A 25,389-nucleotide genomic window follows, 5' to 3' on the forward strand; every position below is an offset into this window, starting at 1 on the left:
GACTCATTTGATTCACAGATGGCACTATGGAAATAAGTCTTTCTCCATCAACTGACTCAGAAAAAAAAAAAAGCCCTACAAAAGCAGGAGATGTGGGAGTGGGTAGAAATAAGGGGCTAAGAAATTAATATAGAACATTTATTTGGAAGTAAATGAAATATAAAGCATGAATGGGTACATTTTTTGTGTAGTGTGAGTTGCCATAGACTCTTTTTTAAAAAGTTATTTTTGTTAAAAGCTGTTTTGGATAGGCCTAGAGGTCTACATTGGGACAGTGTAGTTATATTGGAGTGTGAAAAGTTTGTGTTGTCTTAGATTTCTATGATTATTGAAGTCCCCAATACATTTACTGGTTGAAAGGTTGAAAATACATTTACTGGAGTCTTAAAACTGACTCCCCAGATTCAAACTGACTAAGGTATTTCATTATTTTCTATATAAAACAATTTACAAATCATTATTACATTTTAATATAGTGTAATACTTGTGAAAAATTGGAAATTTTTGTTCTTTATATCTGAAACATACACGAAAATTTCACCTTTTATATTTCAGGAAGCCTTTGTTTTAAGAACAACAGGCATATAGGACCTATGGATTGTTTTTGTTCTTTTTTTATATTTTTATAATTCATTAGAGAAAAATAGCTGCATCATTCTGTTGAGTTTATTTCAAAAATTAGTTTCAGTCACTCTGTGTATTTGTATTTGCTGATAGTTTTTCAAACTTTGAATTTGGTAGGGATATTATACCCCTTTAACTGGGATAGGCAAACATCTGTAAGTATCCAATGTGCTGGATATTCAGGAAGTAACAGTGTGAAAACAGAACATTCTCTTTTGAATTAGTTATTTTATTTAAAGATTTTTTTGGGGAAAACCACCTAAAAATAATGAAGTAGATGGCAATGATGAATGCAAGATTTTCTTGAGTTTTTAAGATAATGCAAAGTTGAGAGGTAGTGTAGCATTGTATGGTTTCAGAGCACAAGACACTGGGATCAGATTATCTGGAATCAAATCTCAGTTCTGCCAATGAACAGTTCTGCTCTTTAACCTTGGGCAAGTTACCTCTTTCCTCATCTGTAAAATGGGAATAGCAGGAGTAGTACATTTACCTTTTAGGGTTTTTATGAGGATTAATTGAGTTAGAATATATAAAATTATTAGAACATTGCCTGGCCATTTAAGTGGTAAATAAATGTTAGCTGCTGTTTTAAAAATTATTATCCAATGAAGCTTTTTTGGGTAGGTTTTGGGTTATATTTCCTAGAATCTCTGTGACGTAGACTTTAAATCCTTGAAGTTAGTGATATTTTGGAAAAGCTGAAGATGCACAGTGATTAACAGGGTGAAAACATCCTGTCTCAATAGAAAATAAACGACTAGATCATTAAAAACAATTAAAATATTAAAACTATTTTTCATATTTTCTTCCATTCCTTTTTGTTTGTACTTGATTATAATCATGTTCGTAATCCTGTGAATCCTATTCTATTCGTTTCTGTACTTTTAAATAAATTCGTGAACAGTTACATCATTTTGAAAACATAGAAGGATTACTTTTGGAAGCTGTGTAGAGAAGAATGCAGTAGTGGGAAAAATACAGGTAGCAAGCACCTGAATAGGTGCTGTATAGGTGATATACTTTTTACTTTTCTGCCCTTCATTTTAACTGTTGCTCAGTTTCTTTTTATTCATGGTTAAGTTTATTGTAAAGATTTTCCTTTATTCTAGCTTTTGGAATAATTGGCTTGTTTTAATTCAAGAGTCTGTGGAATTAAATGGAAAGAACTTATTAATAGATACTAATAGATAATAATCCTTAATAGATACTAGTAGATACTAATCCTTAAACTTGAAAAAATGTCAGTAATATAAATAAGATATAACTTTTTTTTTTAAAACTAAAAGGTTCCTAAGTGATATCCCAAGCTCTCAGATTCTTCAGGAAGAGATGACGTGGATGAAGGAGATTCTTTCCAACCTGGGCTCACCCGTTGTGCTTTGCCATAATGACCTATTGTGTAAGAATATAATCTACAATGAGAAACAAGGTAGGTATGACTTTAGCAGTTAGGTAGAGATGATTTCTTTGATGTTCTTAATGGTCCTTTGATCTTTGACTGAAATTTAATTCAAATGCAAGGATTGAAAACATGCATTGAAGTCTTTAAAGATTTTCTTGTAGGTTATAAAGTTATGGTAACTATGCTAAATTAGGAATATATGTTCTCTATATTTGTATAAAATATGTTTTTTAGATTTGGTTTAATAGAAACAGTTTGGTTCCTGTTAAGCGAATTTTAAATGAAAAATGATAAAATGACTTTGTTTACAAATTTAACTGTAAAACCTATTTGGTAATTCATGGTTTGTAAATACACCTGCTTGTAATGGGGGTTATTGAAAAACAATGAACTTGCATTGCTTTATAAATAGAGAAATTTTCTCAGTGTTAGCAAGGACAACAGTTATTAGAAACAAATATGTCTCCAGGTTTTCTATTACCCATTTATTATACTGATTTATTAGAAATTTTAATGCTAGGGAGAGAGCCACAGATGGAGGAAATGTTACTTGTAGTTGTTGAAATTTATATCTACTAAAGTAATAATCAAGGAGTCTGGTAACGAGTTTTAACATTTTGAGGTAGATAGTGATAATTTTTGGTGAAATGTTTCTGTGACTGTTTATATCTTTCTGTATTCAAATTCTCTTATGTTTTCATATTTAAGAAATACTTGGTTATATTATTAGATAAAGTGGTTTGAGGTTTGGTTGCTACAGTAGATGCCCTTCATTACTAAAATGAAATTTCAAAATACAATTTTGGTTGAAGGATTAGTATTAATTCAAAAAGTATATTTGAAAGTATGAAGCTACTGCATTTTATAGGAAATCAGTTTTGAAGATAATCATTATAGTTGAAAGATTATTTTGATTCCAAAGTGTTGTGTTGTGAAGATACTAAAGCCAAAGAATTCTGATTAAATGATCATAATTATATTAAAGTACTGTTTATGACCAGTCTTACCAGATGATAAGTTGAGACTACTATAATGCAAAAGTTGTTAATAGTTGTAACTTTCTTTAACTTGAAGAAAACCAACCAAAGGACACTGTCAGGGGTAGTAGACTGAAGCACCTGTTTTCAAAAACATATTTGAATAACTTTTATATTTGATATTTTAATGTGGATTGGAGATTGTATTATTTAAAAATATGCTGAGCTAACATTTTCTTTTTGAATATCTTGAAGTTTTTGTATGGAGTCTTTTTTTAAATATTAGGTATACTCTAAAACAAGTACTTGACAGTGTCCTTTAATTTTTTAAATTGTCCATTTATTATATATAATTGTCATAGTATATATACGCACTACATTATATGCTAGTAACCAAATCTCAATGCCATTTGTGAGACAAGAGTATTAGTTATGCATTTAAAGCAGTGTTTTAGCTTTTAATTTAGTGCAAGACCTAATAACACATTATTTTGTATAATGGAATTTCAAGTGAGGGACTTCATCTTACGTTTGAAGTGGACACTCAGCTTTATTTTTAACTGCAAGTTAATAAAGAGAGTCTATTTCCTTTGGAATATAATTTTAATTTTTCATACTTTTATGTTTCTTTTGCATATTCATTTCACGGAACAAACTTGTATATACAACTAAAATAGAAGGGACCAAAAAAATCAGATTACTTTGTCATAAGTATTAAAAAATGCATTTTTACATTTTAACCACTTGCCTGTCTAAACTATTGATTAGTGATAAGAAAAGTCCTCACATTTTAAAATAAAATCTTTATGCTTCAGTTTGGCTTTAAGAATTCAAAGTCATCATTTGTTTATATTACCAAGAATTACCTAAATCATACTTTTGTGTCTAATTTTTTTCTTTACACAGAAGAATAAATTTCACAGTTCAACAAATATAATTACTTTGATATATAGTTTAGAGTTTGCCCTTTTTCATAGAAGTCTGTTATGTACCATTTGTTTCTTGTCTTTGTGGTTATGTTTGTGTGTGGGTTATGGAGATGTTTTGTTATTTTTCCTTACCAGTGATTTTATAGTGTCCGTTAAAAAGGCTGGTTTGGATTCCATGACATCTACTTAAAAAAAGAAAATCTATTCTTATGTGATTAGTTGATACATAAGCATTAAGAAAATACGGTTGGAATTTTGTCAGGTAAAATCTGAAACTCATGAAAGTGTGGCAAGAAGCTTGTTCTGTTTATTATCTTACTCTTTCAAATATTTACTTTGATATATAGTTTAGAGTTTGCCCTTTTTCATAGAAGTCTGTTATGTACCATTTGTTTCTTGTCTTTGTGGTTATGTTTGTGTGTGGGTTATGGAGATGTTTTGTTATTTTTCCTTACCAGTGATTTTATAGTGTCCGTTAAAAAGGCTGGTTTGGATTCCATGACATCTACTTAAAAAAAGAAAATCTATTCTTATGTGATTAGTTGATACATAAGCATTAAGAAAATACGGTTGGAATTTTGTCAGGTAAAATCTGAAACTCATGAAAGTGTGGCAAGAAGCTTGTTCTGTTTATTATTATCTTACTCTTTCAAATTAGGAGCTAATGGTTTTGAAGTAATATAACTATATGACATATTTACATTTAATTATATAGAAGATATCATACTTCATACTTTAAAAAGTATAAATTCTATAAATTTAGTGAATTTACTAAGCAAAAAAATAAAAGACTTTAGCATAGCATTAGTACTTATAGCTGCAGTTTCAATGAGGAGACTTAAAATTAGAAATATGAACCACAAAGTTCTTAACTTTCTTAACTGGTTACTTTGTATAGTCTCTAAAGCTGAATGTTAAGTCTTTTTGGGTTAAAATAATTTCTACATAGAATAAATGATTAAGCTGCATATTACATTCACAGATGTGTTTGATTCGTTATCACTTTTTAAGTTAATTCATGTGATTTGGGCTCAGAGCTTCACCATTTTGTACCTAGCTATGAGATATAAATAAATATATGTAAAAGTAGTAAAATGAAAGCCAAGAGACTGACTTTGATATTCTCAACTTCAGTACTTGAGTGTTATGTATTGTGTTTCAGACCCTAAATTTCTCAGAATGCAAGTTTAGTTAAACTTCATAATTCATACTGGATCATCTTGAAGTCCCCGCATGTATTTTTCAATCACAATAACTTAGATTTTGTGTACTGTAACTAGAATAAAAATTTCTAAGTTAACTCTTAAAAGCAGATATATTAAGCTTAGTTACAACCAAGAGAGAAGTCAAAAAGAGTGTAAATTTTGAACCAAGCACCCTTGGGTTCAGATTCCTGCTCAGTCACGTACAGAAGTGATATTAGACAAGTCATTTTATCTCTTTTATATTAAGTGTTTATATTTGATCCTTGACTATCTGTACCAGAATCCCATAGGTTACTTGAAAAAAATGCAGGTTTTGGGTCTCATTCAAGACAAACTGAACAAGAATTTCTGTAGATGGGCTTAGGAATCTTAATGTTTAACAGATTTCCATGCAGTGCTTATATTGTTGAAAGCCTAGAACTTTAGTTTGCTTTATTTTTAACTTAGATAATATCTGCTTCAGATGATTCCTGAGAAGATTTTAGAATGTGCAGATAGCACTGGAGTAGGTACTTAGCAGTTTTCAGTTACAGCTATTTATACCATGATAGGAGTTGGCAAACTTTTTCTGTAAGGAGCTAGATAGTACATATTTTAGGCTTTGCATGCCATATTATAGTCTCTTTTGCAACTGTTTAACTTGGTGGTAGTGTATAAACACAGGCATAGATAATAAAACATTCATGTGGCTGTGTTGCCAACACCTGTATTTTGTTTATAGGATGTATTTTACAAAATGATTCTGATTCTGAAAAAGTGAAAATTATTGTTATGAAGCCAGAAGGTTAACTATGTTCTATAACTAGGGAAATTATGGCTCGTAAGTATAAGATGACAATTCAGTTTTTCTTTAAGTGCAGTTTACAGATTGTATCTTAATAACTGTATCTTGAATGATTAATGTAAATAAAAATGTATATACGTATGTGTGTATATATACATAAGTACATATTCACGTAGACACACACAAAGACTGTGAGCACCTTGTGGTTTATAGGCATTTTCACCTTTGATAGGCATCAGAGGGAGAAATACTGCCAGTACCTCTCCTCACCATGTCACTTCACAGAACTCAGAAATATGGGAGAAGAGTGAGCTTTCTTTCTGAAGTTGATGGTAGCTATCAATATTTTTGAAAAGTTAGGTAGGTTGGTAAACAGTGGCCCATTCCTTGCCTTCAGTGAAATATCTTAAAAAGATAAAAGAACACTTCATGATATGATGATAGGATTTGTTACATTATAAGAAAACCCAAAGCAGTGATATTTTTGCTCCTGAACTGTAAGGCAAGACTTACCAGTCATCTCTTAACAATTAATTTTAAAGAGAATTTATACTAAGTAGAACAAATTGTAGTACTGCTTACTGTCTTACTTCAAATATGATATTTAAATTCCAACTAATCCTTCAGCCACTGACATGTTAGAAGTAATTGCTAAAGCTTTTTGGTTGGTTGTCTCATGTCTTGATGCTGTCATGTTTATTGGTGGCTGTGTTGTTTTTTTTCCCCCTCCACCATTTCTTCATAAAAGCTCATATAAAGATCAAATATATAACTTTAAATTTCAGCAATGGCAATCATTGTTTTCTGTGTCAGCAAAATACAAGAAGCTGTTACAGCTAGTTAAGGAAATACAGATGAGTGGAAGAAAAATAAAGCTTTTCCTGAGAATTATAGCGTAAATCAGGTTTGTTTTGCACAATATAAATAGAAAATAGGTGATTCACCATTATTAGTCACTAGATTGGCTCTAAATCTTATCCACTCATTATTTTTGAAAAGGCATTGTTGTCATTTTATTGACCTTTTAATGACTTAAGACTTTTTAAGTATTTTTGTTGTTGGTTTTAGTTTAAAATTTAAGTAAATACAAATTTATTGTTGTGTTTACTAACCTATATTTTCCAAGGTGGAGTTTTTATGAAGGATAGCCTTAACCTTGTTTTAACTTGTATTCCAGATTATATCTAGCATAAAATAAAATATCCCTAAATTAAGTAATAAAAAACTTTAGTGGACTGTAAAAACCTGTACTATTAAGGAGTAGCTACCTAAAATAGTTATTAGTTTAGTGTTTTTTCTTTACTCACACATTCAGTCTCACTGTATGTTCAGTCATATACTTGAAGGTCAAAAATGCCACTCTTAGTTCATTAGTATTTCATGCTTATTCCCCCCAATCTCCATTTAAACTTAAGTGTTATCATTGTGTCTCAGCATTCTCTAAAAAACCTTCATTTGTTCCACTAGCATTTTAATACTTCCTATGTGCAAGGTATTGCTCTGTGGATTGCATGATGAAAGATGAAAGGACTTACTGCCCTTTCCAAGAAGCCATATATATGCTACGTAGTAGAGTCATCATCATTAAACAGATACTTATATTCAAAATGATGAGTGTTGTGGTGAAGGGTATACACAGGCTACTATTGGACACCAGAGTGAGGGATGAAGGGAGTTTCCCAGAGCAGAATACATATAAGAGAGAGCATTTTGCTAACATTAGTGTAATCATGGTTACACTTTCTCTCTTTTCTCTCTCTTCCTTACCTAACGCTACAGAGAAAGTTGAGTGAGTCAGAAAGATTTCAGGTTTTCAGTATTATTTTGCTTTTTATCTTTATCCCTTTTTCCTTAACAACCGCAAAATAAAGGAATCCAAAAGAACGTGTCGTATGAATGATACAGACTTAGTTGATAAAATAATTTTTTTGGTTTTAAAGTACTTTAAAAATTGACTGACTGTTTTCAGCTGTCCTGGGATTTGAACAATAATTTAACTCAGTAGAGTGTGAGTTTTATTACTGTGAAGATATGCAAGAAATACAGTAATAAAGAAAAATGTAGCTTTTGAAAATTCAGATTATAGTTTTATTCATTCTTATGCTTTACCCATTATATGCCAGTCAGTGTGCTAATTATATAAAGATAAATAATATGTAATCTTAGCTCTTACAGCACTACTTCTTTTTAGAGGTCAAGGATCCTTTGAGAATTTGTAGAATTGAGAATCCCCTCAGAAAATGCACATACACATGAAATTTTATATAAAACTTTAAGGAGTAGTCTCATTTTTCCCTACCCTTAGGACCCCAATTAAAAATTCATGTCTTAAAAAATTAACAAGATAATCATGCCATATAAACTATTAATTATTAATAGTGATGTAGAAATTTTAGGAGTCAAAAGTTAAATTTGCAGAAAAAAAATAAGTTCAGTATACTTTCTGTGGGTAGGAAAGCATTTTTCAGTAATTTGATTTTTCTGGCACCCAAAATAAGGGAAGTAGGCATCTTTAATTTTACTTTGTTGCAGAAGATTAAATTTAAGGTTGAGTTCCACTTTGTTTGCAATAGTTTAAAAAAGAATAGTTAATGCAGATTTTTCTTTTAATTTTTTCCTTTTAAGCTTTGTGTCTTGTAAAATGTGAGTTTGCCAAATTTTCTTCATCTGCTACAGATTAGGTATGCCATTGTTGCTGCCATGTGGCGGCGCACCCCGTGCTTCTTAAACGCACTGACTGGAGGTTTATCGCATCACTTGTTCACATGCACGGAGCCTGGTAACAGCCTCATCTGTATCTTGTTAGCTTCATTTTCTTATTTTTTAAATTTCATTATTTATAAACTCAACATAGCATATAAAAATAAAGGCTAGTTTTAATGAATTAATGCTACTACAAAAAGTCATTGCTAAAATTTTCATACTGAAATGGATTTTAACTTTTATTAAAGTGAATGACCTATGTTTAAATTGTATTTACAAGCAGGCATGTTCTACCTGTCATTTTAACTATATTTGCCAAATTCTAAATATAATTTTGAAAATTGAAATTGAAGCTTTTGTTTATGTGGCAAAAGTAAGCTTCAGGACTGGGCTGTGTATTTTTATTGGCATGTAACAGTTAATATGAGCTCTACAAGTGTTTTTGTTTAAAGGGCTAAAACAATCAACAGCTGCTATTTAAAAATTTATATGTTGAAACTGGTTCAGTTGTGCACCTTTGTAAATCTTGAATCCTGATTTCTTGAAGGCTTGGTGGATAGTTATCTCCCAAGTCATTGTGTTTATTTAGTACATTATCTGTTGACAGTTTTGTTTAGAGAATTCCTCTTAATCTTTTTAAACTATCATTTTTTTCCTCCTAAAAGTAATGTTTATTGAAAAGAATTTAAAATATAAGGGAAAAGTCCCTTGTCTGTCATCTGTTGAAACATTTTATTTTGGTTATTTCTGTTCACTTTTTTTTCCACTATGCATTATTTGACCTTTTTTCCTTCTTCAGGCATATTTTATTAATTTGGATTACTACATTTACTTTTTTGTATCTTTTTTTCCACATAATGTTTGTAATTCTCATCATTAAATCATTTTTGAAAATGAAATTTTTTTTTATGGCTGCAAAGTGTTTTGTTATGATAGTGGTCTTCACTTGCTCATTCCCAGTGGTACCTGGAAAAAAAAAATTAAAACATGTTCTGACTTCCCATTCTGCAATTTAGTTAATTTGGTTGAAACATTCTATCTTCTCATTCTACACTTTTAGTAACATGATTTGGTTAACTTTAAGACTTTCTGTGGGATGATTTTTGTGAATTCAAGAATATAATACTTTTGATGGTTGAATTGCAGTGATTTATTGTAGTCACCAACATTTATAACCTTATATTTTGTCAGTATACATATAGATTTTGATAACTGGACTTTTGATACTTTCTCATTTATTTTACTGATGATTCTCACTAATTTTATTTTAGACTTTACTATTATTTATACAAGTTTAGAATTATTTATTAAATGCAATTACACTGAAATCTGCTTTTATGTAAAATACTTCATTTACTATGACATTTTTTGTCATATAATTGTTTTTCTGAGTTTGAATATGATCAGCATACATCCCCAAATTAAACATATATATCTATATCAAGACATTAGAGTTCAAAAGCTCCTTTTTGGGGAAATTCCAATGTATATAGGTCAGGAATTTGTTTTGTTACCTTAGGATAATCTCTAAAAGACAGTGTAACTGGACATATGCTATTCATTTTCACAATGTAAGCAGCTTAGAAACTATACTTACAGCCATCTCTGTTGATGTATCCATTTTAACTGTTTGCCCCATAAGCCTTTGAGTTTGTGATTCCTGGTGTAGTAACTCATTTTAATTCACAACTCTTCTCTGTCCCCCTTTCCCCTCTCAACTTTCTCTTGTTTCTCTTAAAAAAAATTTGAACATATATCTTTGTTGAGTCAAATCCTCTACAATACTCAGTATACCTTTGCTTTTTATTTTTAAAGATAAAACAATCACCTTAATGCTGCTCAGGTCTGCTCTTGGAAACTCTAATTATGTAGCATTCCAGGAAAGTGTAAGAGTTTGATTGCAATGGTATTCTTAAATTAGGGATATTGTTAAGTTGATCAGCAAGTGTTATAGCATAACTGCAAGGTTCACAGAATTCAAGTCTTTTAAAGTTTATATATAATTCGTGTTTGTAGATTAGCTTGTCAGTTCATTTTTGGAGTATCATAGATTAAATTTTTGTTAAAATTGCTTAGATTATTAACAACTTACAAAAATAGCATTTATTTCTAATTAAACTTGAATTTTTAAGTAACTGGTGCCCCCATGTGGTGAAAGACATATTTTGCTTTTATTCGAACTTGGAGAATGGCTATACAATATTTTAACTTTCTTTAATATAATGGACATAAATGTTCACAAAGAAGCTGTTGACCAAGATAGAAATTTGTAAAGCTCATTGCCATAAAATTCACAGCCTTACCCTGTATTGTCTCAGAAGTGCATGTTAACCAAGCACATACAATGAGACAAAATATTGGAAGCTATTTAATTACAAATAGCATAGGGATTTTCTGATCTTATATATGATTTCTTATGTCTTTGGTTTTGTGTCTCACATAGGTGATGTACAGTTCATTGATTATGAATATTCTGGATACAACTACCTGGCATATGATATTGGAAATCATTTCAATGAATTTGCAGGTAAAATTTAGGGGTTAATAGAGTAGCATGTATAACTTTAAAGTGATACTTGTAGATTTTTTTTCTTTCGAGAAGATAAACTGGGAATAGGAGCATCATTTTAACTTCCAACTGATCTTTGTGTTTTGTTTTTCTTTATTACTGGAAAATAGAGGAGATGATTTCCTTAATTTCTTAAGGAAAACAAGAAAAAAAAATACTAACTCTGGCTTCTCTTAAGACCTGACATAGTACAAGGTGCTTTATAAATCACATCTCATCTTATTTTTTCTCCACAACAATTTGATAAGTTAGGTAATATTCCCAGTACATAGATGAGGAAAGTAACTTACCCATGTTACTGTAAAAATACAGAGAATTAAGATTTTAAGCGAATTATCATTTAATAGCCTTTGCTATTTCCGTTGTGTACTTGGGCTTTTGGAATGTTGATTAACTAAAAAGCTTAAGAATTTTTTTTGTCATTGACTGTGAATAATTGAAAAAGTGGTTCAGTTTTGCCTCTGAAAATTAATTTATCACCATCAAATGTAAAAGTTTTAGTTTTTTAATGTAACTGGAATTGATTTAAAATAAATTTCGTGACTATATTTAGAAACATGAAATTACATCTAGTTTTTCATCACTAAATGTATATCTATATACATTCATGCATTCATGCATTTTCACATACTTTAGGTTACCAGTCTGGAAAAAAGTTGGAGGTAAAGTGTCGGTTTACATATTTTCAGTTATTTCCCTCCACCAAGCTTATCATATACAATCCATATCCTTACATATACTGTACATATTTCTACATATCTGAATGAAGGGAAAGCAGTTGTTCATATAATGAGCTATCACCATGTTATTAGTAAGGATAGTCACTGCTGTGGATATGAAAGGGGATACTACCATTCTTAATATGATTTTGTATAGAAAACAGTAAGCTAAAACTTGAAAGTTAGGTAGCGTTTGGATGTGCAAGTAGAAGAGAAAAGAAGGTACTTCAGGAAGGAAGAAGAAAACTTCATGGTGAGTATATTTTTGTAGGTTGTAAAATTCATGAATGAGAATAGAACATGATAAGAGTGGAGAAGTAAGTTTGGACTGACTTAACCTTGAGTGCTAAACAAAACAGTATGAACTTTATTTTCTAGATTAGTCTTTTCAAATTGTAGATTGCGAAATCAAATTTGTGGGATAATATTTTAAAGCAAGGAATGGAAAAGGAATAGGAAATAAGGAAATATCAGAGTTGGAAGATATAGTTAGGGTAAATATTGTTTGTGAATCTTAATATTAGGTATGTGTATAAGGTTTCAGTATAAATATAAATGTATTTCTTATCCTGTGAGTAATGATCAGAAAAGTTTTAGAGCCACAGTTCTAGGGAAAGCTCTAAATATTAGTATACTCAAGAATCTCCTGGCGGAGTACTTATTAAAATGAAGATATGGTGCTTCTGAGGTAGCTCAAGCTTCACACTTTCAGGAAAAATTGAAGCAGTAAGAGTTGATTAAGCTTGCTGATCAAATGTATTGTGCATTAGGATTTAAGTTGGAATACATTATGATTGGTTTATTATTTTAATAAATGCCATATTTAACTTCTAGTATTTCAGCCAAATGTCTTATATTTTTTTCCCAAAAAATTATGTAGATGGTAAGGATTATTAAAATATGCAGAAGTAATGTATTTTTAAAATCTTTAGTATACTTTTTTTTTCATTGTAGGTGTGAGTGATGTAGACTATAGTCTCTATCCAGATAGAGAACTTCAGGGCCAGTGGCTGCGTTCTTATCTTGAAGCCTACAAAGAATATAAGGGCTTTGGGACTGAAGTTACTGAAAAGGAAGTAGAAATACTCTTCATTCAAGTCAATCAGTTTGCATTGGTAAGTTTAAATGTAAACAATTAACAAAATATTCTTAATATGATTTAAAAATCATAAACCAGTTTCCTATTTTGTTCACAATAATGACAAAATACAATTGTTTACAGTTCTCTCATTGTAATACAGTTGAGGACAAATATTTTTTATTTCATTCAAAATTATAATCCCAACCCCTAGAACAACAATGCCTGGCGACATGGTAAGTGCTCAGTAATTATTTGTTTAATGAATGGATTCTAGTTAGAGTTAGGATTAATTGTGAAGCAGTTTTTTATATTACTTTGTATTCTTTTTACATTATGAAAAACATAAAATCAAGGACAGATTTATGGAAAATGAGGTTTTCTCCAATACATTTAATTATCACATCTTAAGGTGTTCACATGACAAAAGTATATTGAAAGAACCAGAAGAATTTTCCAAACTTACCCAGTATTTTGTCTTCTTGACCTTCTTTTGATAAGCAGTTACTTCTAGCTTCTTTGATGTGTTAATGTCTTACTATTTTGAAGACCCATTTCTCTGTACTCTAAATGCATTTATTTTTTTAAAATTAGTTGATTTAAATTAATCTTTTGAGAATTATGTGATGCATTAGAATGAGCTTTCAGCTACGATGTTACACAATTAAATTGAATACTAGGTCGAAGTTATATTAGCTACTTTTTTTTTTCTTTTTTTAGTTTTAATGTAATTCTGTGCAATTGACATGGGGAATATTTGCTGTGTATTCTTTACAGATAGATAGATGCTGTTGGTGGCTCACAGGTGTACTTTTACCCAGAGCCATTCAGAAAACATTTCAAGTAAAAGGGTGTGCTGAAATGTGACTTCACCTGCTGCTGTTCTGGTAGAACTGTTGGTTACCTTAATAGCTTACTCTCCAGCTGGCCTTAGGATGCCTGCTCTTTCTATTTATTATTTTTAAACATGATCTTAAAGTAGAGAATGTAGGGTTTCTTTCTCACAAGGTCATTTAATGAACTTCAGAATCAACCTAGTACTTTTATTTACCAGTTTCTGTATTAACATGAGGAGTATTATTATTGCCATATTTTGTATTTTTCCCATGTACCCATTTAAAGAAATTAAATTATTACTAAGACATTCAGTTTATTAATTTCTACTTAAAGTCCACATAGCTTATAAATAAATTCTTAGTCAGTAATCCCGCTGTTTACTATTTTATCTCTAACTTGGGTTCTCCTGTAAACTTTTGATGATGCTTAACATTTTTGTTTGGATACTGTTGTTTTATATATATACATGGTATTGAAAAACACAGTTACTTCTGGCTTGAGCTGATTATTTATAAATATTCATTAATCAGGTATCAAGTACTTATTGTTACTCTAGGTCTGATAGATCGTAGGCTTAAAAAGGAATAAAAGATAGTACATTCCTTCAAATTGCTTATAATTTAAAATAGCAAATAAACTGTACAAAATGCCTTTTTCTGGATGAAATATAATGCACATTCCTATTTTAAATTCTTAGCAAATTAGAATTAGAAGGAAACTTAACCTGAATTTTTTAAAAAGGAATATATATCCATAATACGTTCAGCAAACATTCATGAAATGTTCTTTGTTCAGTAGGTCTTATAGAGACTTACAACTTTAACACCTTTTAAAAAATACTTATTTCTCATCTAGTATGACCTCAGAATTTACATATCTTAGTTTTCATATAAGCTTTATATGGTAAATCTATTATGCTGAGTTCTTCCTCATTAAAATACCATTGAAAACCATTTATTAAACCAGTTTTGGTTTGAATTCCTCTATTTTATCTAAATTCTACTGATCCTCTGTCATGTGCTTTTCTTGTTCTTTCTCTTCTTGACCTTTTTCTTCTGAGGTAGATTTCTTTCTCTGTTGCTATCTTCAGATAGAATATAGCAGAGACCTCACACTCGGCTTCACCAGCCCTTCTCATTGAGATTACTAACTCTTACTTTGAGGCATTTTTTTTTCTATTTCAAGGCTGCCTGTTTTTTTGTAGCTTTCTTTTTTTTCTTATGCTAGCCTATTTACCTCTCTTACCAGCTCCTAATTTTATCCCACCAATCATTAAGTAAATACCTGTTATAATATCAAGTGTTTGAGTGGATAAATAATTGGAAAGGTAGGGCAACATAAAAGCAATCCCTCAGTTTTTCTCCTTTATCATCTTTCGTGCACTCCTCAAGCCAACTGCAATCTGTCTTGCTGTTATAAAAAAATAATTCAGGTCAGGGTTACCAATAGTGACCTAATTGATAAGTTAAGTTTAAACTTTTCTGTATTTATGTTAACTTGATCTATCCATAGCATTGATAATATTTACTATTGATTTTTAGAACTTTGTCTCATTAACTTTTGTGATACCATTCTTCCTTGGTTCTCCTCTTTTGTGTTTTCCTGCTCAGTCTCCTCTGGCTCTTTTTTCCTTCCTCTTTTCCCAACCCTCTTACATGTTAGTGTTCTGATTTTGGGCTCTCCCCCCTCCTTTCACTTCACTTATTATTGATTGCTATGATTCGTTAATGTTGAGGAGATGGCAAACAAAGGGAGGTATTTGCATTATAAAACCAAATAGATACACATATTTTAAGCTTTGAGGAGTTTTTAGACATATTGTTTACAGACTTCGGATTCCTTCTAAGTAAAACGTTAGAGTTATATGGGGGTTTTTCAGAAAACAGTTTGAGGATTCATTTTAGTTATTTGTTCACCATATAAAGCTTTGAATTTTTCTTTGCAACAGAAATGGGTATCCCGGAAATTAAAATGCCCTTTGACAGAGAGACTTACATATTTAGAACTTCCAAATCTGAGGGGAATAGTTTAAGTAAATCATGGAGTCATAGAATATTATTTTATTTGGACTTAAGTAGTCTCTGCCATTTTGGGGAAAATGAATGGGCTGTTTTCTACATTTATATACTATATTTACTACATGAATGAAAATGAATTGAGAAATACAGTTAACTAGCACTGCTTAAAAAGGTGGGGAGAACTCGTTTGATGTTATTTTTCGGTGTAGTCTGTCCCATGATTTTAGTCTTTTCTACTACAGAACCAGCATAATAGGAAGAGATTATGATACCATCCACAGATGATTTTTATATCAGTTAAAATATGCTGAGGTAATTTAGACTCATGTTTCTCAAACTTTTTGGGGAGGGTCTCAGAACCCTCCTTTATACTTCAAAAATTTTTTGAAGACCTCTATGAGATTTTGTTTATATAAGTTATCAATATTTACCATACTGGACATTACAACAGACAATATTTATTAAATGCATTTTTTAAAAATAATAAGCTCATAATAAACAGCACACTTTAAATGAAAAATAACTTATGAAATAAAACAATTTAGTGAGAACAGCATTATTCTACTCTTTTGCACATCTCTAATGTCTGACTCAATAAATGCTGGAATTGCCTATCCGCTTCTGCATTTCATATGTTGCAGTATATCGTTTTGGTTGAAGTATATGAATAAAGTCTTGTTTCATACACACATATTGTTAGAAAAGAGAGGAGTATTTTACCTTTTCAGATAATCGTGGGTATTCTTTTTGATACTTCACCAAAACTCAGTAAGTGATAGTTGCAGTGTGCAATCTGAATACATCAGTTGACTCTTTGTACTCTGTTACATTAAAATCTATTGGTTTATCTTGTACTTTGAGTGACTCTTCTACCAGTGCATGGTTTTGTAATTTTAACACTATTCATTAGTCTTTGAAAAATATTGATCCATTGAGTTGTATAGATCTTCCAAATGTCAATGCATCTCGTGTGTTATCACAAAATCACAATCATTAATATCACTACCAGTATCATCAGAAAAGTTTTAAGTACTGTGAATCTGGTAAGCTCATAAAATCAAATACAAATTTTCCAGAGTTAATATTTTAGGTTGAATACTTGGTCTATCATTGGCAACATACTATCAGTTATTTTCATTGAAATGACAAGTTCTCTTTTTTTGTATTTGAGAATTGTCTGCTGAATACCCAGCTCTAATAACTCTAGATTGTATGTCAGTTCTTTTAAGTAAAAATTCGGCATTCTGTAAAAATAAATGTGCAGGTTCAGCTCACAACTCAGTTAATTAAGTGTTTCTCTTTTAGCCAGTCTTCTTGCTTTGGGTATGTAGTAGATGTGCTTTATGTGTTCTTCCTGTATCATCCCACAAAATATTAGTACTTAAAGGTAGAGGTTAATAAAATGAATAGTTTTAAAGGCTTCATAAAGGACATTCTTTAGTGAAACTGACTTTTTACTGTGTGTAGTGATGGAAGAATAGGATACTATACTAATACAGTTTGATGTTACTGCCTTGACTTATGTTAAGGTGCCAGTAGCTTCACCCATCGTTGGTTTTGAACCATCAGTGCAAATGTTAACATAGTCAAAAAGGCACAAAGTGTAACATATTGGTATTGTTATGAAAATAGTTTTGGGCCTTAGGAACCTCCCATGAATTCATGAAATACTTTTGAGAGTGACTGATTTAGACTTTCAAAAGACAAAAGGCATCTCATTTTATTCACTTCTCAATATCTAAGATACTTTCTTAGGTAGGAAGAAGGCCATTTTTAAAAATTCTAATTTTTATCATTTTTATCATTCTAATTTCATGTAATAATAATTAACATTTTATTGAATGTTTGGTATATGTCAGGTGTAGGTACTATTTATTACCTCCTCTGGTGTATGTTTTTTCCACACCATCAATTTTTCTGTTCTTAGCAGACAGTGACTGGGTGTCTCACAAATTTAACTCAATTTTGACAATTCTGACAGTGTGTCAGACCCCACAGGTTGAGGGTTCAGTCCCACAAGACTGCCATGCTTAGGAAATTCCAAGAATTTTGGGAGCTATGAGCCAGGAACAGTGGATGAAGACCAAGTGTATATTTCTTATTATAAAGCATAATATCACACTTGGTATTTTACAGGAATACCAAGGAAACAAATGCACAGAGGAGTTAAATTGGTCAAAACCACACAGCTAGTAATTTTTACAGTTTGACTCCAGAGCCCAGTCTTTTTTTTAAACCAATAGGCTTCACATGCATATAACTTTAGCTGTTTACTCTTTACTACATTTTTTATTCTTACACCTGTATTTGATGAAAAGTTCTATATCCTTCTAGTGATATTTTTTGAGGAAGATAAAGTGCAGTAGTATATTTTAAATAGAGATTTTTCTAGCAACATACTTTTTAAATAGATCTTTTGAGGGTAAAAATTTTTAATAGTATTTCTAGTTATTGTATACCTTGGGAAGTGAAGCCTTATTAGTGTTATCATAATCTTAAAATCATGTTTAACTGAAAATAGATTGTAAAGTGCACACACACAATTATTTTACAGTTTCTAATTACACAACCATCTGTTTTCCCTGTTAAGTCCTAAGACCCATTTCCCTCTGACATAAGTAAAGTTGTGTTAACTTTATGTTGTGGTTGGTTTTGCAGAATTTTGGCGTCAATAAAAATTATTTTCAGATTTTTGTCACCTCAAGAACATTTTCTACATTTAAATATATTTGGATTTTCCATTTTGTTTATATTTTTATGTCAAGAAATGAAGTCCTTTGATAGTGTATTTTATAGGAGAGCCTGTTAGCAATTAATAACATTAAAAACACTTAGCCAGCATCTATGAGTATTGATGTTGAACTCTGCCTACACAAAACAGGTTATAGGAATTGAGTTCTGTTTTTAAATGACTAATTTCTTATAACCACTTTTGATGTAAACAAAAGTGATGTATAGCCATCTAGATAACTATACATATAAATATTGCCTGCGTTTTAGATACTCAATATAAGAAACGCATCAAGAAAGTATTATGTAATTGATGAAAAGGGAAAAAATTAACAATTTGATATTTGTTTTAAACAGAAATGCATTATTATAATTCTTGATCTTTCTTCCTTCCTTTTTAGGCTTCTCATTTCTTTTGGGGATTGTGGGCTTTGATTCAAGCCAAATACTCTACTATTGAGTTTGATTTCCTTGGGTAAGTTTAATTTTACTGTGTGCATTATATTTGTCTCTACTTCCTTTTGAATTAACATTTAGAGTTCATAGGGGACATTGCAGTTATTATTTCAGTCAAATGTTATAAAGGTTGCATACATTTAGTAATTGGTCTGAGAGGAAATCTGGTATAATCTGTTAAATGTGCTCAGTATTAGAAAAGTGTCCAGTAGGTGGTGCAATAAATTAAAAATGCGTTCTTTGAAAATCTTAAAACTTAAAAAAAATCGGCTTAGAAGGATGAGTGAAATAAAGGAAGGATTAAGTTTTTCAGCTTTGACTAATTCTGTCATTATTCTCTTTTCTCACTAGGTATGCAATTGTTCGTTTTAACCAGTACTTTAAAATGAAGCCTGAGGTTACTGCATTAAAAATGCCTGAGTAAAGAAGAGATTTAATTATTCTCAAGAAGCTGAACAGTGTTTATGAATCTTAAGAAATTCAGAAAAGCCAATGCTTGTTAAAATTCTGTTATTTAATTTGGTTATCTTGCTTTATAAATTATGCCTCTAAACAACCAATCTAATTTTTAAATAGACTGAATGATGTCAAAACATATACCTACTGCTATCAGTATGTGGTCGATTAGAAATTTGTTAAATCTGCAAAAAAGTATAAAGATGTCAGTTTAATCTTTTCTTTGGTAATTTAATCTGTTATATGTGAATTATTTATTATAATTGTAACACAAATCTGTGACTGCTTTCATCCATTTCATCTGTTTAAGTGTAAACAATGAAAATGTTCCAGAGAAAATGTTTTTTGTTTTACTTTAATAGGATTACTTTTAGTAAACATTTAGGTGTTCAGTGTAACCTTTTTACCTTGATGCACTGTAAGTAAAATGGATCATTTACTCTTGAAATGCCAGATACTAGTTTAGATAACTTAGGTTGTTCATTGAAAAATCTTGTTAGGAGGGTGAAAAACATTCTCTATGCTAGTGTACATCTTTTTTAATTGAATATTGAAAGGTGTTTCTTTTTGGGGAGTACATCTTAAATTGCCCTCTCCCTGCATAGTTTGGCAGTATAAATGTTAATGTTAATGTATAATCCTGGAATAGATATAATGATTTTATGTTACCAAAATCTGCATTCAATAATGTTCTCATATACTAAATGTGGTCATTTAGGTTACTAGTTTATTTTTAAGATTTTAGTATATCAAATTGTTTCTAACTAAAAGTTTTGTTTTACTTTCTGACAGATGTTCTATGTATTTGTTTGTTATTAAATAAGTAGTAGCTAGTAGAATAATTGCTAGTTTTGGAAACAAAGATAGAATGTTTATCATACTTGGCAACCAGAAAATATCTTTTAGATTAATTTTTTTACCCCTCCAGATTCATTTCTTACATTTTAGGTTTTCTGTTTTAGTTTGGCTCCATGTCTTTAGAATGATAGCAAGTGATTACTTAATACATGTAGTTCAGAGAAATAAGTTGAGGTGGTTAAAAGAATTAAATAAGGAACATTTACAGCATTGATCTTGTACACTTAAAATCTGATGTAACAATGTGAATTAAGCAGAAATGCTCATGGTAGGAAGGCTTCTTTTAGTTTTGATTTCTCTTCAATTTGTTTTAAGTGTATTTTTAATTTTGTTTGGGAGTGAGAGGATGGTAATTATTTGGAAGGAAGTTAGATCTTTCGGATAAGTAGGCTTCAAGTTTCGAAGACTGTTGTGTGGAGTTGAGTAGTCATGGTTTACTTAGAAAATTAGTCTGACAAGCTTTGCACTTTGGTCACATAAGTGCCCATGTACAAAGTTGGCTTAATGGATCTGCATATTCAGAATATGCAACTACGAATTTATCCTCTGAGAAATCTTCTGGGGAGTCTGATGTATTATTATTCCAAATGACTTATGTTCTCAAATAAGTGCTTTAAAATACTTGGATTATCTCAAGATGTTTAAAGCTAATTAAGTAGAAACACTTAAAGGCCATTTTAAATAGTAAATTCTAGTTACATAAATAGAATCTGAAAACCTGTTTGTATCTATAACAGTGTTAGACCAAGATTGTTTTCTACCTCCCCAATGTTACAAATGTTCATTTCTGTTTTTATAAACCACATTACTGTAGGATCAATAGAATTTTACCTAATTGACTAAATGAATGGAACCAATTATTAACAATTAATAGCTTTTTATGTAGTTTAGAGTGAACTTGAAAAATTGGGTTTTGGGGAATTTTCATCTGTGGTTGGAATATTTTCTTAGAATGATGAAGACTATGTAATAATCTTTTCTTTTTGTTTGTTTGTTTGTTTCTGACTTCTTAAAGTGCAACAGTATGTATCTTGGAGAACTATGGGAGGAGAGAAGATCATTTTTCTACTTTACTCCATATTCTCTAAACTATTTTGAATAGAGATTCACTGAGCCATTGCTGGTAGACTGCATAGCTGCTGGCTGTGACACTATTATAAGCATTTCAGAAAGTTTCACATGGAAGTGAATGTAAAGGGAATAAGGCTCTCACTTTAGTCCTAGGAGTGTGCAGTTTATCCTGGGGACAAAATCAGATATTTCCCGCACTCTTTGGCTAGATTTTGGGTGCTGTGATGTTCCCACAGGTTTTTGGGATCATACTGCAGGCTAATAATATGGTTTAAAATTGCTTCCCTTTTTATTGACCATTTAAGGGATTCTCAAGGAAAAACATTCATCTAAAATTTATCCTGTAACTTGTCTGTTGCCTTTTTATGTTAAGCTAAAGAACTTGAATGAATGCCTTACCCTAATAACTTGTAAGCTCATTTTGTAAATATAAAAATGGTTGTTAGAGAAGTGGCATTCATGTGTACTCATTGTTAGTCAATAGACCATAGTGGCCTGGATGCTTTAACAAGCAAAATTCCACAGTTTTTTCCCTTTTTGTTCCTTACATACTTATAAGATCTTACCTGACCAGTAATATTTGATTCTTTTTCCACTCCTAACCCCATGCTACCACCATTTTCTGGAAATCAAAGCGATGTGGTAGTAAATCTTACTGTTCACATGATCATTTGAGATCAATATGAGCACAAAACTCTTCAACTAGGTCTGCCTGGAATGTACATAAAACAGTGTAAATAAAATTTGTAAATTAATGTGGATTGTATCTTGCATATGAGATTGTGTATTGTTTTGCATTCTCTTCCCTTTTGTAGAAATTTTTCTGTAAGGAAATGATCCAGTTCTTTGGTTTTAGACTGGAAATAGCCAACCGTTCTGGCTGCACAGTGGGGTAACAAGAGGAACTGGAAATAGGGTTTATCAGTTTTTGTTAATGTCATTATTTATTTAGCCTCTCAGTGCCTAATAGGACTTTACTTCATTCTTTGGTTGTCCATTAGTTTTTGTGAGGTTAGATTCCTGCAAGCAGCCAGTTAATATATTGCTAAAACTCCATTCTTTGAGTCATGATTCTAAGCTAAAGCAAATTAAAAATATAATTAATGATTACAAACTGAAGTATTCTTTCCTATTTTCAAGGCTGTTAACCTTTTTCTACAAAAAAAAAAATCCCTTGAAATTTTAGATATCTCAGTGTGAATCTAAATCCCATATACACAAGTGATATGATAAATAATAGCTCTTAGTTTAATTTAAACATATCTCTAAGTATAAAGTTGTTCATTATGGAATTGTAAAAGACAGATAAGACTTAAGCAATCTTTTAATGACTGCTGTTTCCATTTTTGCTGTACTAGAAATATTTTAGCCATAAATATTACAAAAGCTTCCAAATGTAAAGAAAAAAAAGTTTCTCCAGATACTTACTTTTCTTTTCTTTTTTTTTGGATACCACAGAGCAACAGACACTTTCAATTACAAGTTAAAAACCTCCGCTTTAATAATTATATAGGTATTTCTTTTTTACATTACCGAAAGCCTTCTATATCATTTTTAATTCTTTCGTAAAATAAATGAGAATACTATCAGTTTGATTTTCTGCTTTAAATTGCCTTTAATCATTTTATACTGCATTCCAAAGTGATATCGACATAAGCTTATAATGTTAATCAGTCATTCAGTTGATAGACAAAGTTAACAGAGCTTTATGCTAGAAGAGTTTTGTCATTGGCAGCAACTTGCACTACTTTACACAAGAGACAAACGCTTAATTTTTATGTACAGAGGAAAATGGAATTCTAAGTATGTGGTAAAGCAGCTTTATCTTCAAAATTGATTTGCTCTGATTTTTCTTCTTTAATGCATTGGATTTGAGACTCCTTTGACTGGAAACTTAGTTACATATTAAGGCAATCTGTTTTGTTTTTGTTTCTTGTTTTAAAGACATTAGTTATATTGAACTGCTTTTTTTTCTCCTCTTATATACCACCTGTGTGATTACAGTGTTATGTCTTAGGTTTGAGATCTTTGAGCAGAAAAGTGTATCAATTATTTTAAATGAATTTGCCCCCCGACTTTGAAGCGTAGTCTGTAAAATGTGTTAATATAAAAAAAGTTTGGATTTGCATCACTTGATACTTGAAAACTGAAATTAATAAGATATATTACGTGATTAATTAGATTTTTCTGAATACAGTTTTTACACTAACGATAATAATTTGAAATAAGTTGAAACAGGTTTCAACTATTTGAATGGAAAAATAATTATAGAAAATACCCTTTTGTGTTGGAGGCATCCAAAATTAAAGTTTTTAGTAGGTTTTCTGTCCTGAAGTCTGCTTTCTTTTTTTTCCTATGCACTTACTATGCTACTGATGTTATCAAATAGCAGGTTAAAATAGAATCTGTTAATTATGAATCCAATAGCTATTCTACGTAAGAAAAATTGCTGTTGTAAAATACTCTAATCTTTAAATGTAGGCATATTTTTGTTTACATCTTACTCATTAATGGTATAAGTACCATTAATCGTTTTAAGAAAACACTTAGATGTTTATAAAAATTGAAAACATCACAGATTGTATTTGAACTAGTTAGTGAAGAGTAAGAAAAAACTGGCTGATTTAAATTGTTCCATTAGTTAAATTTAAAAACTCTTAATAAAGAAGCTTTCAGAAGTAGATTGAGACTTGATGGTATTCACATAAACTATCTCCTGTGACCTGAAAAAGACCCCCCAAAAGCAGTGGAAGGAATGAAAATATTTACTTGCCATGGTTGTAGTGTGCTGCTACTCCGATTTAGGTGGTGACACGCTGAAATTTTTATTGTCCAATAATCTGAAGAAGTTTCCTGTTATTTCTGTAGTAAGGTAACTATTAATTGGTGGAATCTGCAAAGAGAGAACTTTTTAAGTGTACTGTATTTAGGAGCGTTTGTACAGCTGGGTGAAGTTTCCATGATTTGAAGTATTTCAATTTTAAAATATACTACTATTATAAGAAGGAAGACATGGCATTATTCCATGTTCTGAAATGATAATTTTCTTACTCAGTTTCAGAAGAAAAAACAAAATGATTAATTGTCATTGTGTTGTATGTTGAATTGGGAAATTGTGGGCATAAAGTTTAAATTTGTGTTTATCAAATGTGAACTATAGTAGTATAATGCTGCTTTGTATATACTGTAAGTGCTACAAATAGTCTCAGCACTGAAAATGTATCGATACCTCTCAAATGAATGCAACTTTTGACATAGGTGTTTTAATATGCCTCAGAAAGTATCTGAGTGTCTGAGAATTTGTTAATCTGTTTGGTAATGAAGACACTTCCTGTTTTTTTGTTGCATATTTTCATGTTTAAAATTTAATTTTTACATTTTTACTACTGTTAATTTAAGTAAAATTTGTTCTGTGGATAAAATGGGGTTGCCAGTGAAGAAAATTAAAAACAGCCTCATTCATGTAACTGCTTAAGTAAAAATACATTTTTGCTCTATGTTCATAAACGTTTAATGAAGCCGTTTGTACTTCTGTTTAAATATGAGTGATGTTCAGGCTTTATTTTTGTTTAATAGAGCCTTTTACCATTGATTAAATGAAGGAATGTATCTTTTTGAAGAGATTTATAGTCTGTAAATAAAAATTGGTTGTAACAATAAAGTTGGGTTCTGAGTGTATCCATAAATCTTGTTATATATACTTCAACTAATTGTTGTGGTTTTCCTTTTGTGGAAAAACAAGACTTTTCAAAGTTAGTGTAGAACTTTGTATATTTGAAGTGATTCTTTAATTTCTAATTAGTTATTTGGGTAATACAGTAATATTACTATATTAATATAGTAATATTAAGTTTTGAAGAAAGTTTATTTTGGAAAATATGTTGAGTGCAGAATATATAACTTATGAAAAAAATTCTGTTTGCCTAGTTTATTCTTCTAACTATTAAACTTTGTGTCTTCACTGTGTTTG

General features: G+C 30.5%; 1 protein-coding gene across 1 annotated transcript in view; it reads left to right on the forward strand.

Moving 5' to 3' along the window:
- Positions 1-25,097, forward strand: part of ETNK1 (ethanolamine kinase 1) — a 53,394-nt gene extending 28,297 nt beyond the window's left edge. Inside the window, exons 4-8 of the mRNA XM_006912685.3 lie at positions 1,914-2,056; positions 11,071-11,154; positions 12,870-13,030; positions 18,980-19,053; positions 19,386-25,097. Of these exons, the coding sequence (XP_006912747.2) occupies positions 1,914-2,056; positions 11,071-11,154; positions 12,870-13,030; positions 18,980-19,053; positions 19,386-19,458 (535 nt within the window). The 3' untranslated portion in view covers positions 19,459-25,097. The remainder of the gene's footprint in view (positions 1-1,913; positions 2,057-11,070; positions 11,155-12,869; positions 13,031-18,979; positions 19,054-19,385) is intronic.
- The last annotated feature ends 292 nt before the right edge of the window (positions 25,098-25,389 follow it).

Source organism: Pteropus alecto, unplaced genomic scaffold (genome assembly GCF_000325575.1).
Source record: "Pteropus alecto unplaced genomic scaffold, ASM32557v1 scaffold103, whole genome shotgun sequence".
Lineage (NCBI taxonomy): Eukaryota > Metazoa > Chordata > Mammalia > Chiroptera > Pteropodidae > Pteropus > Pteropus alecto.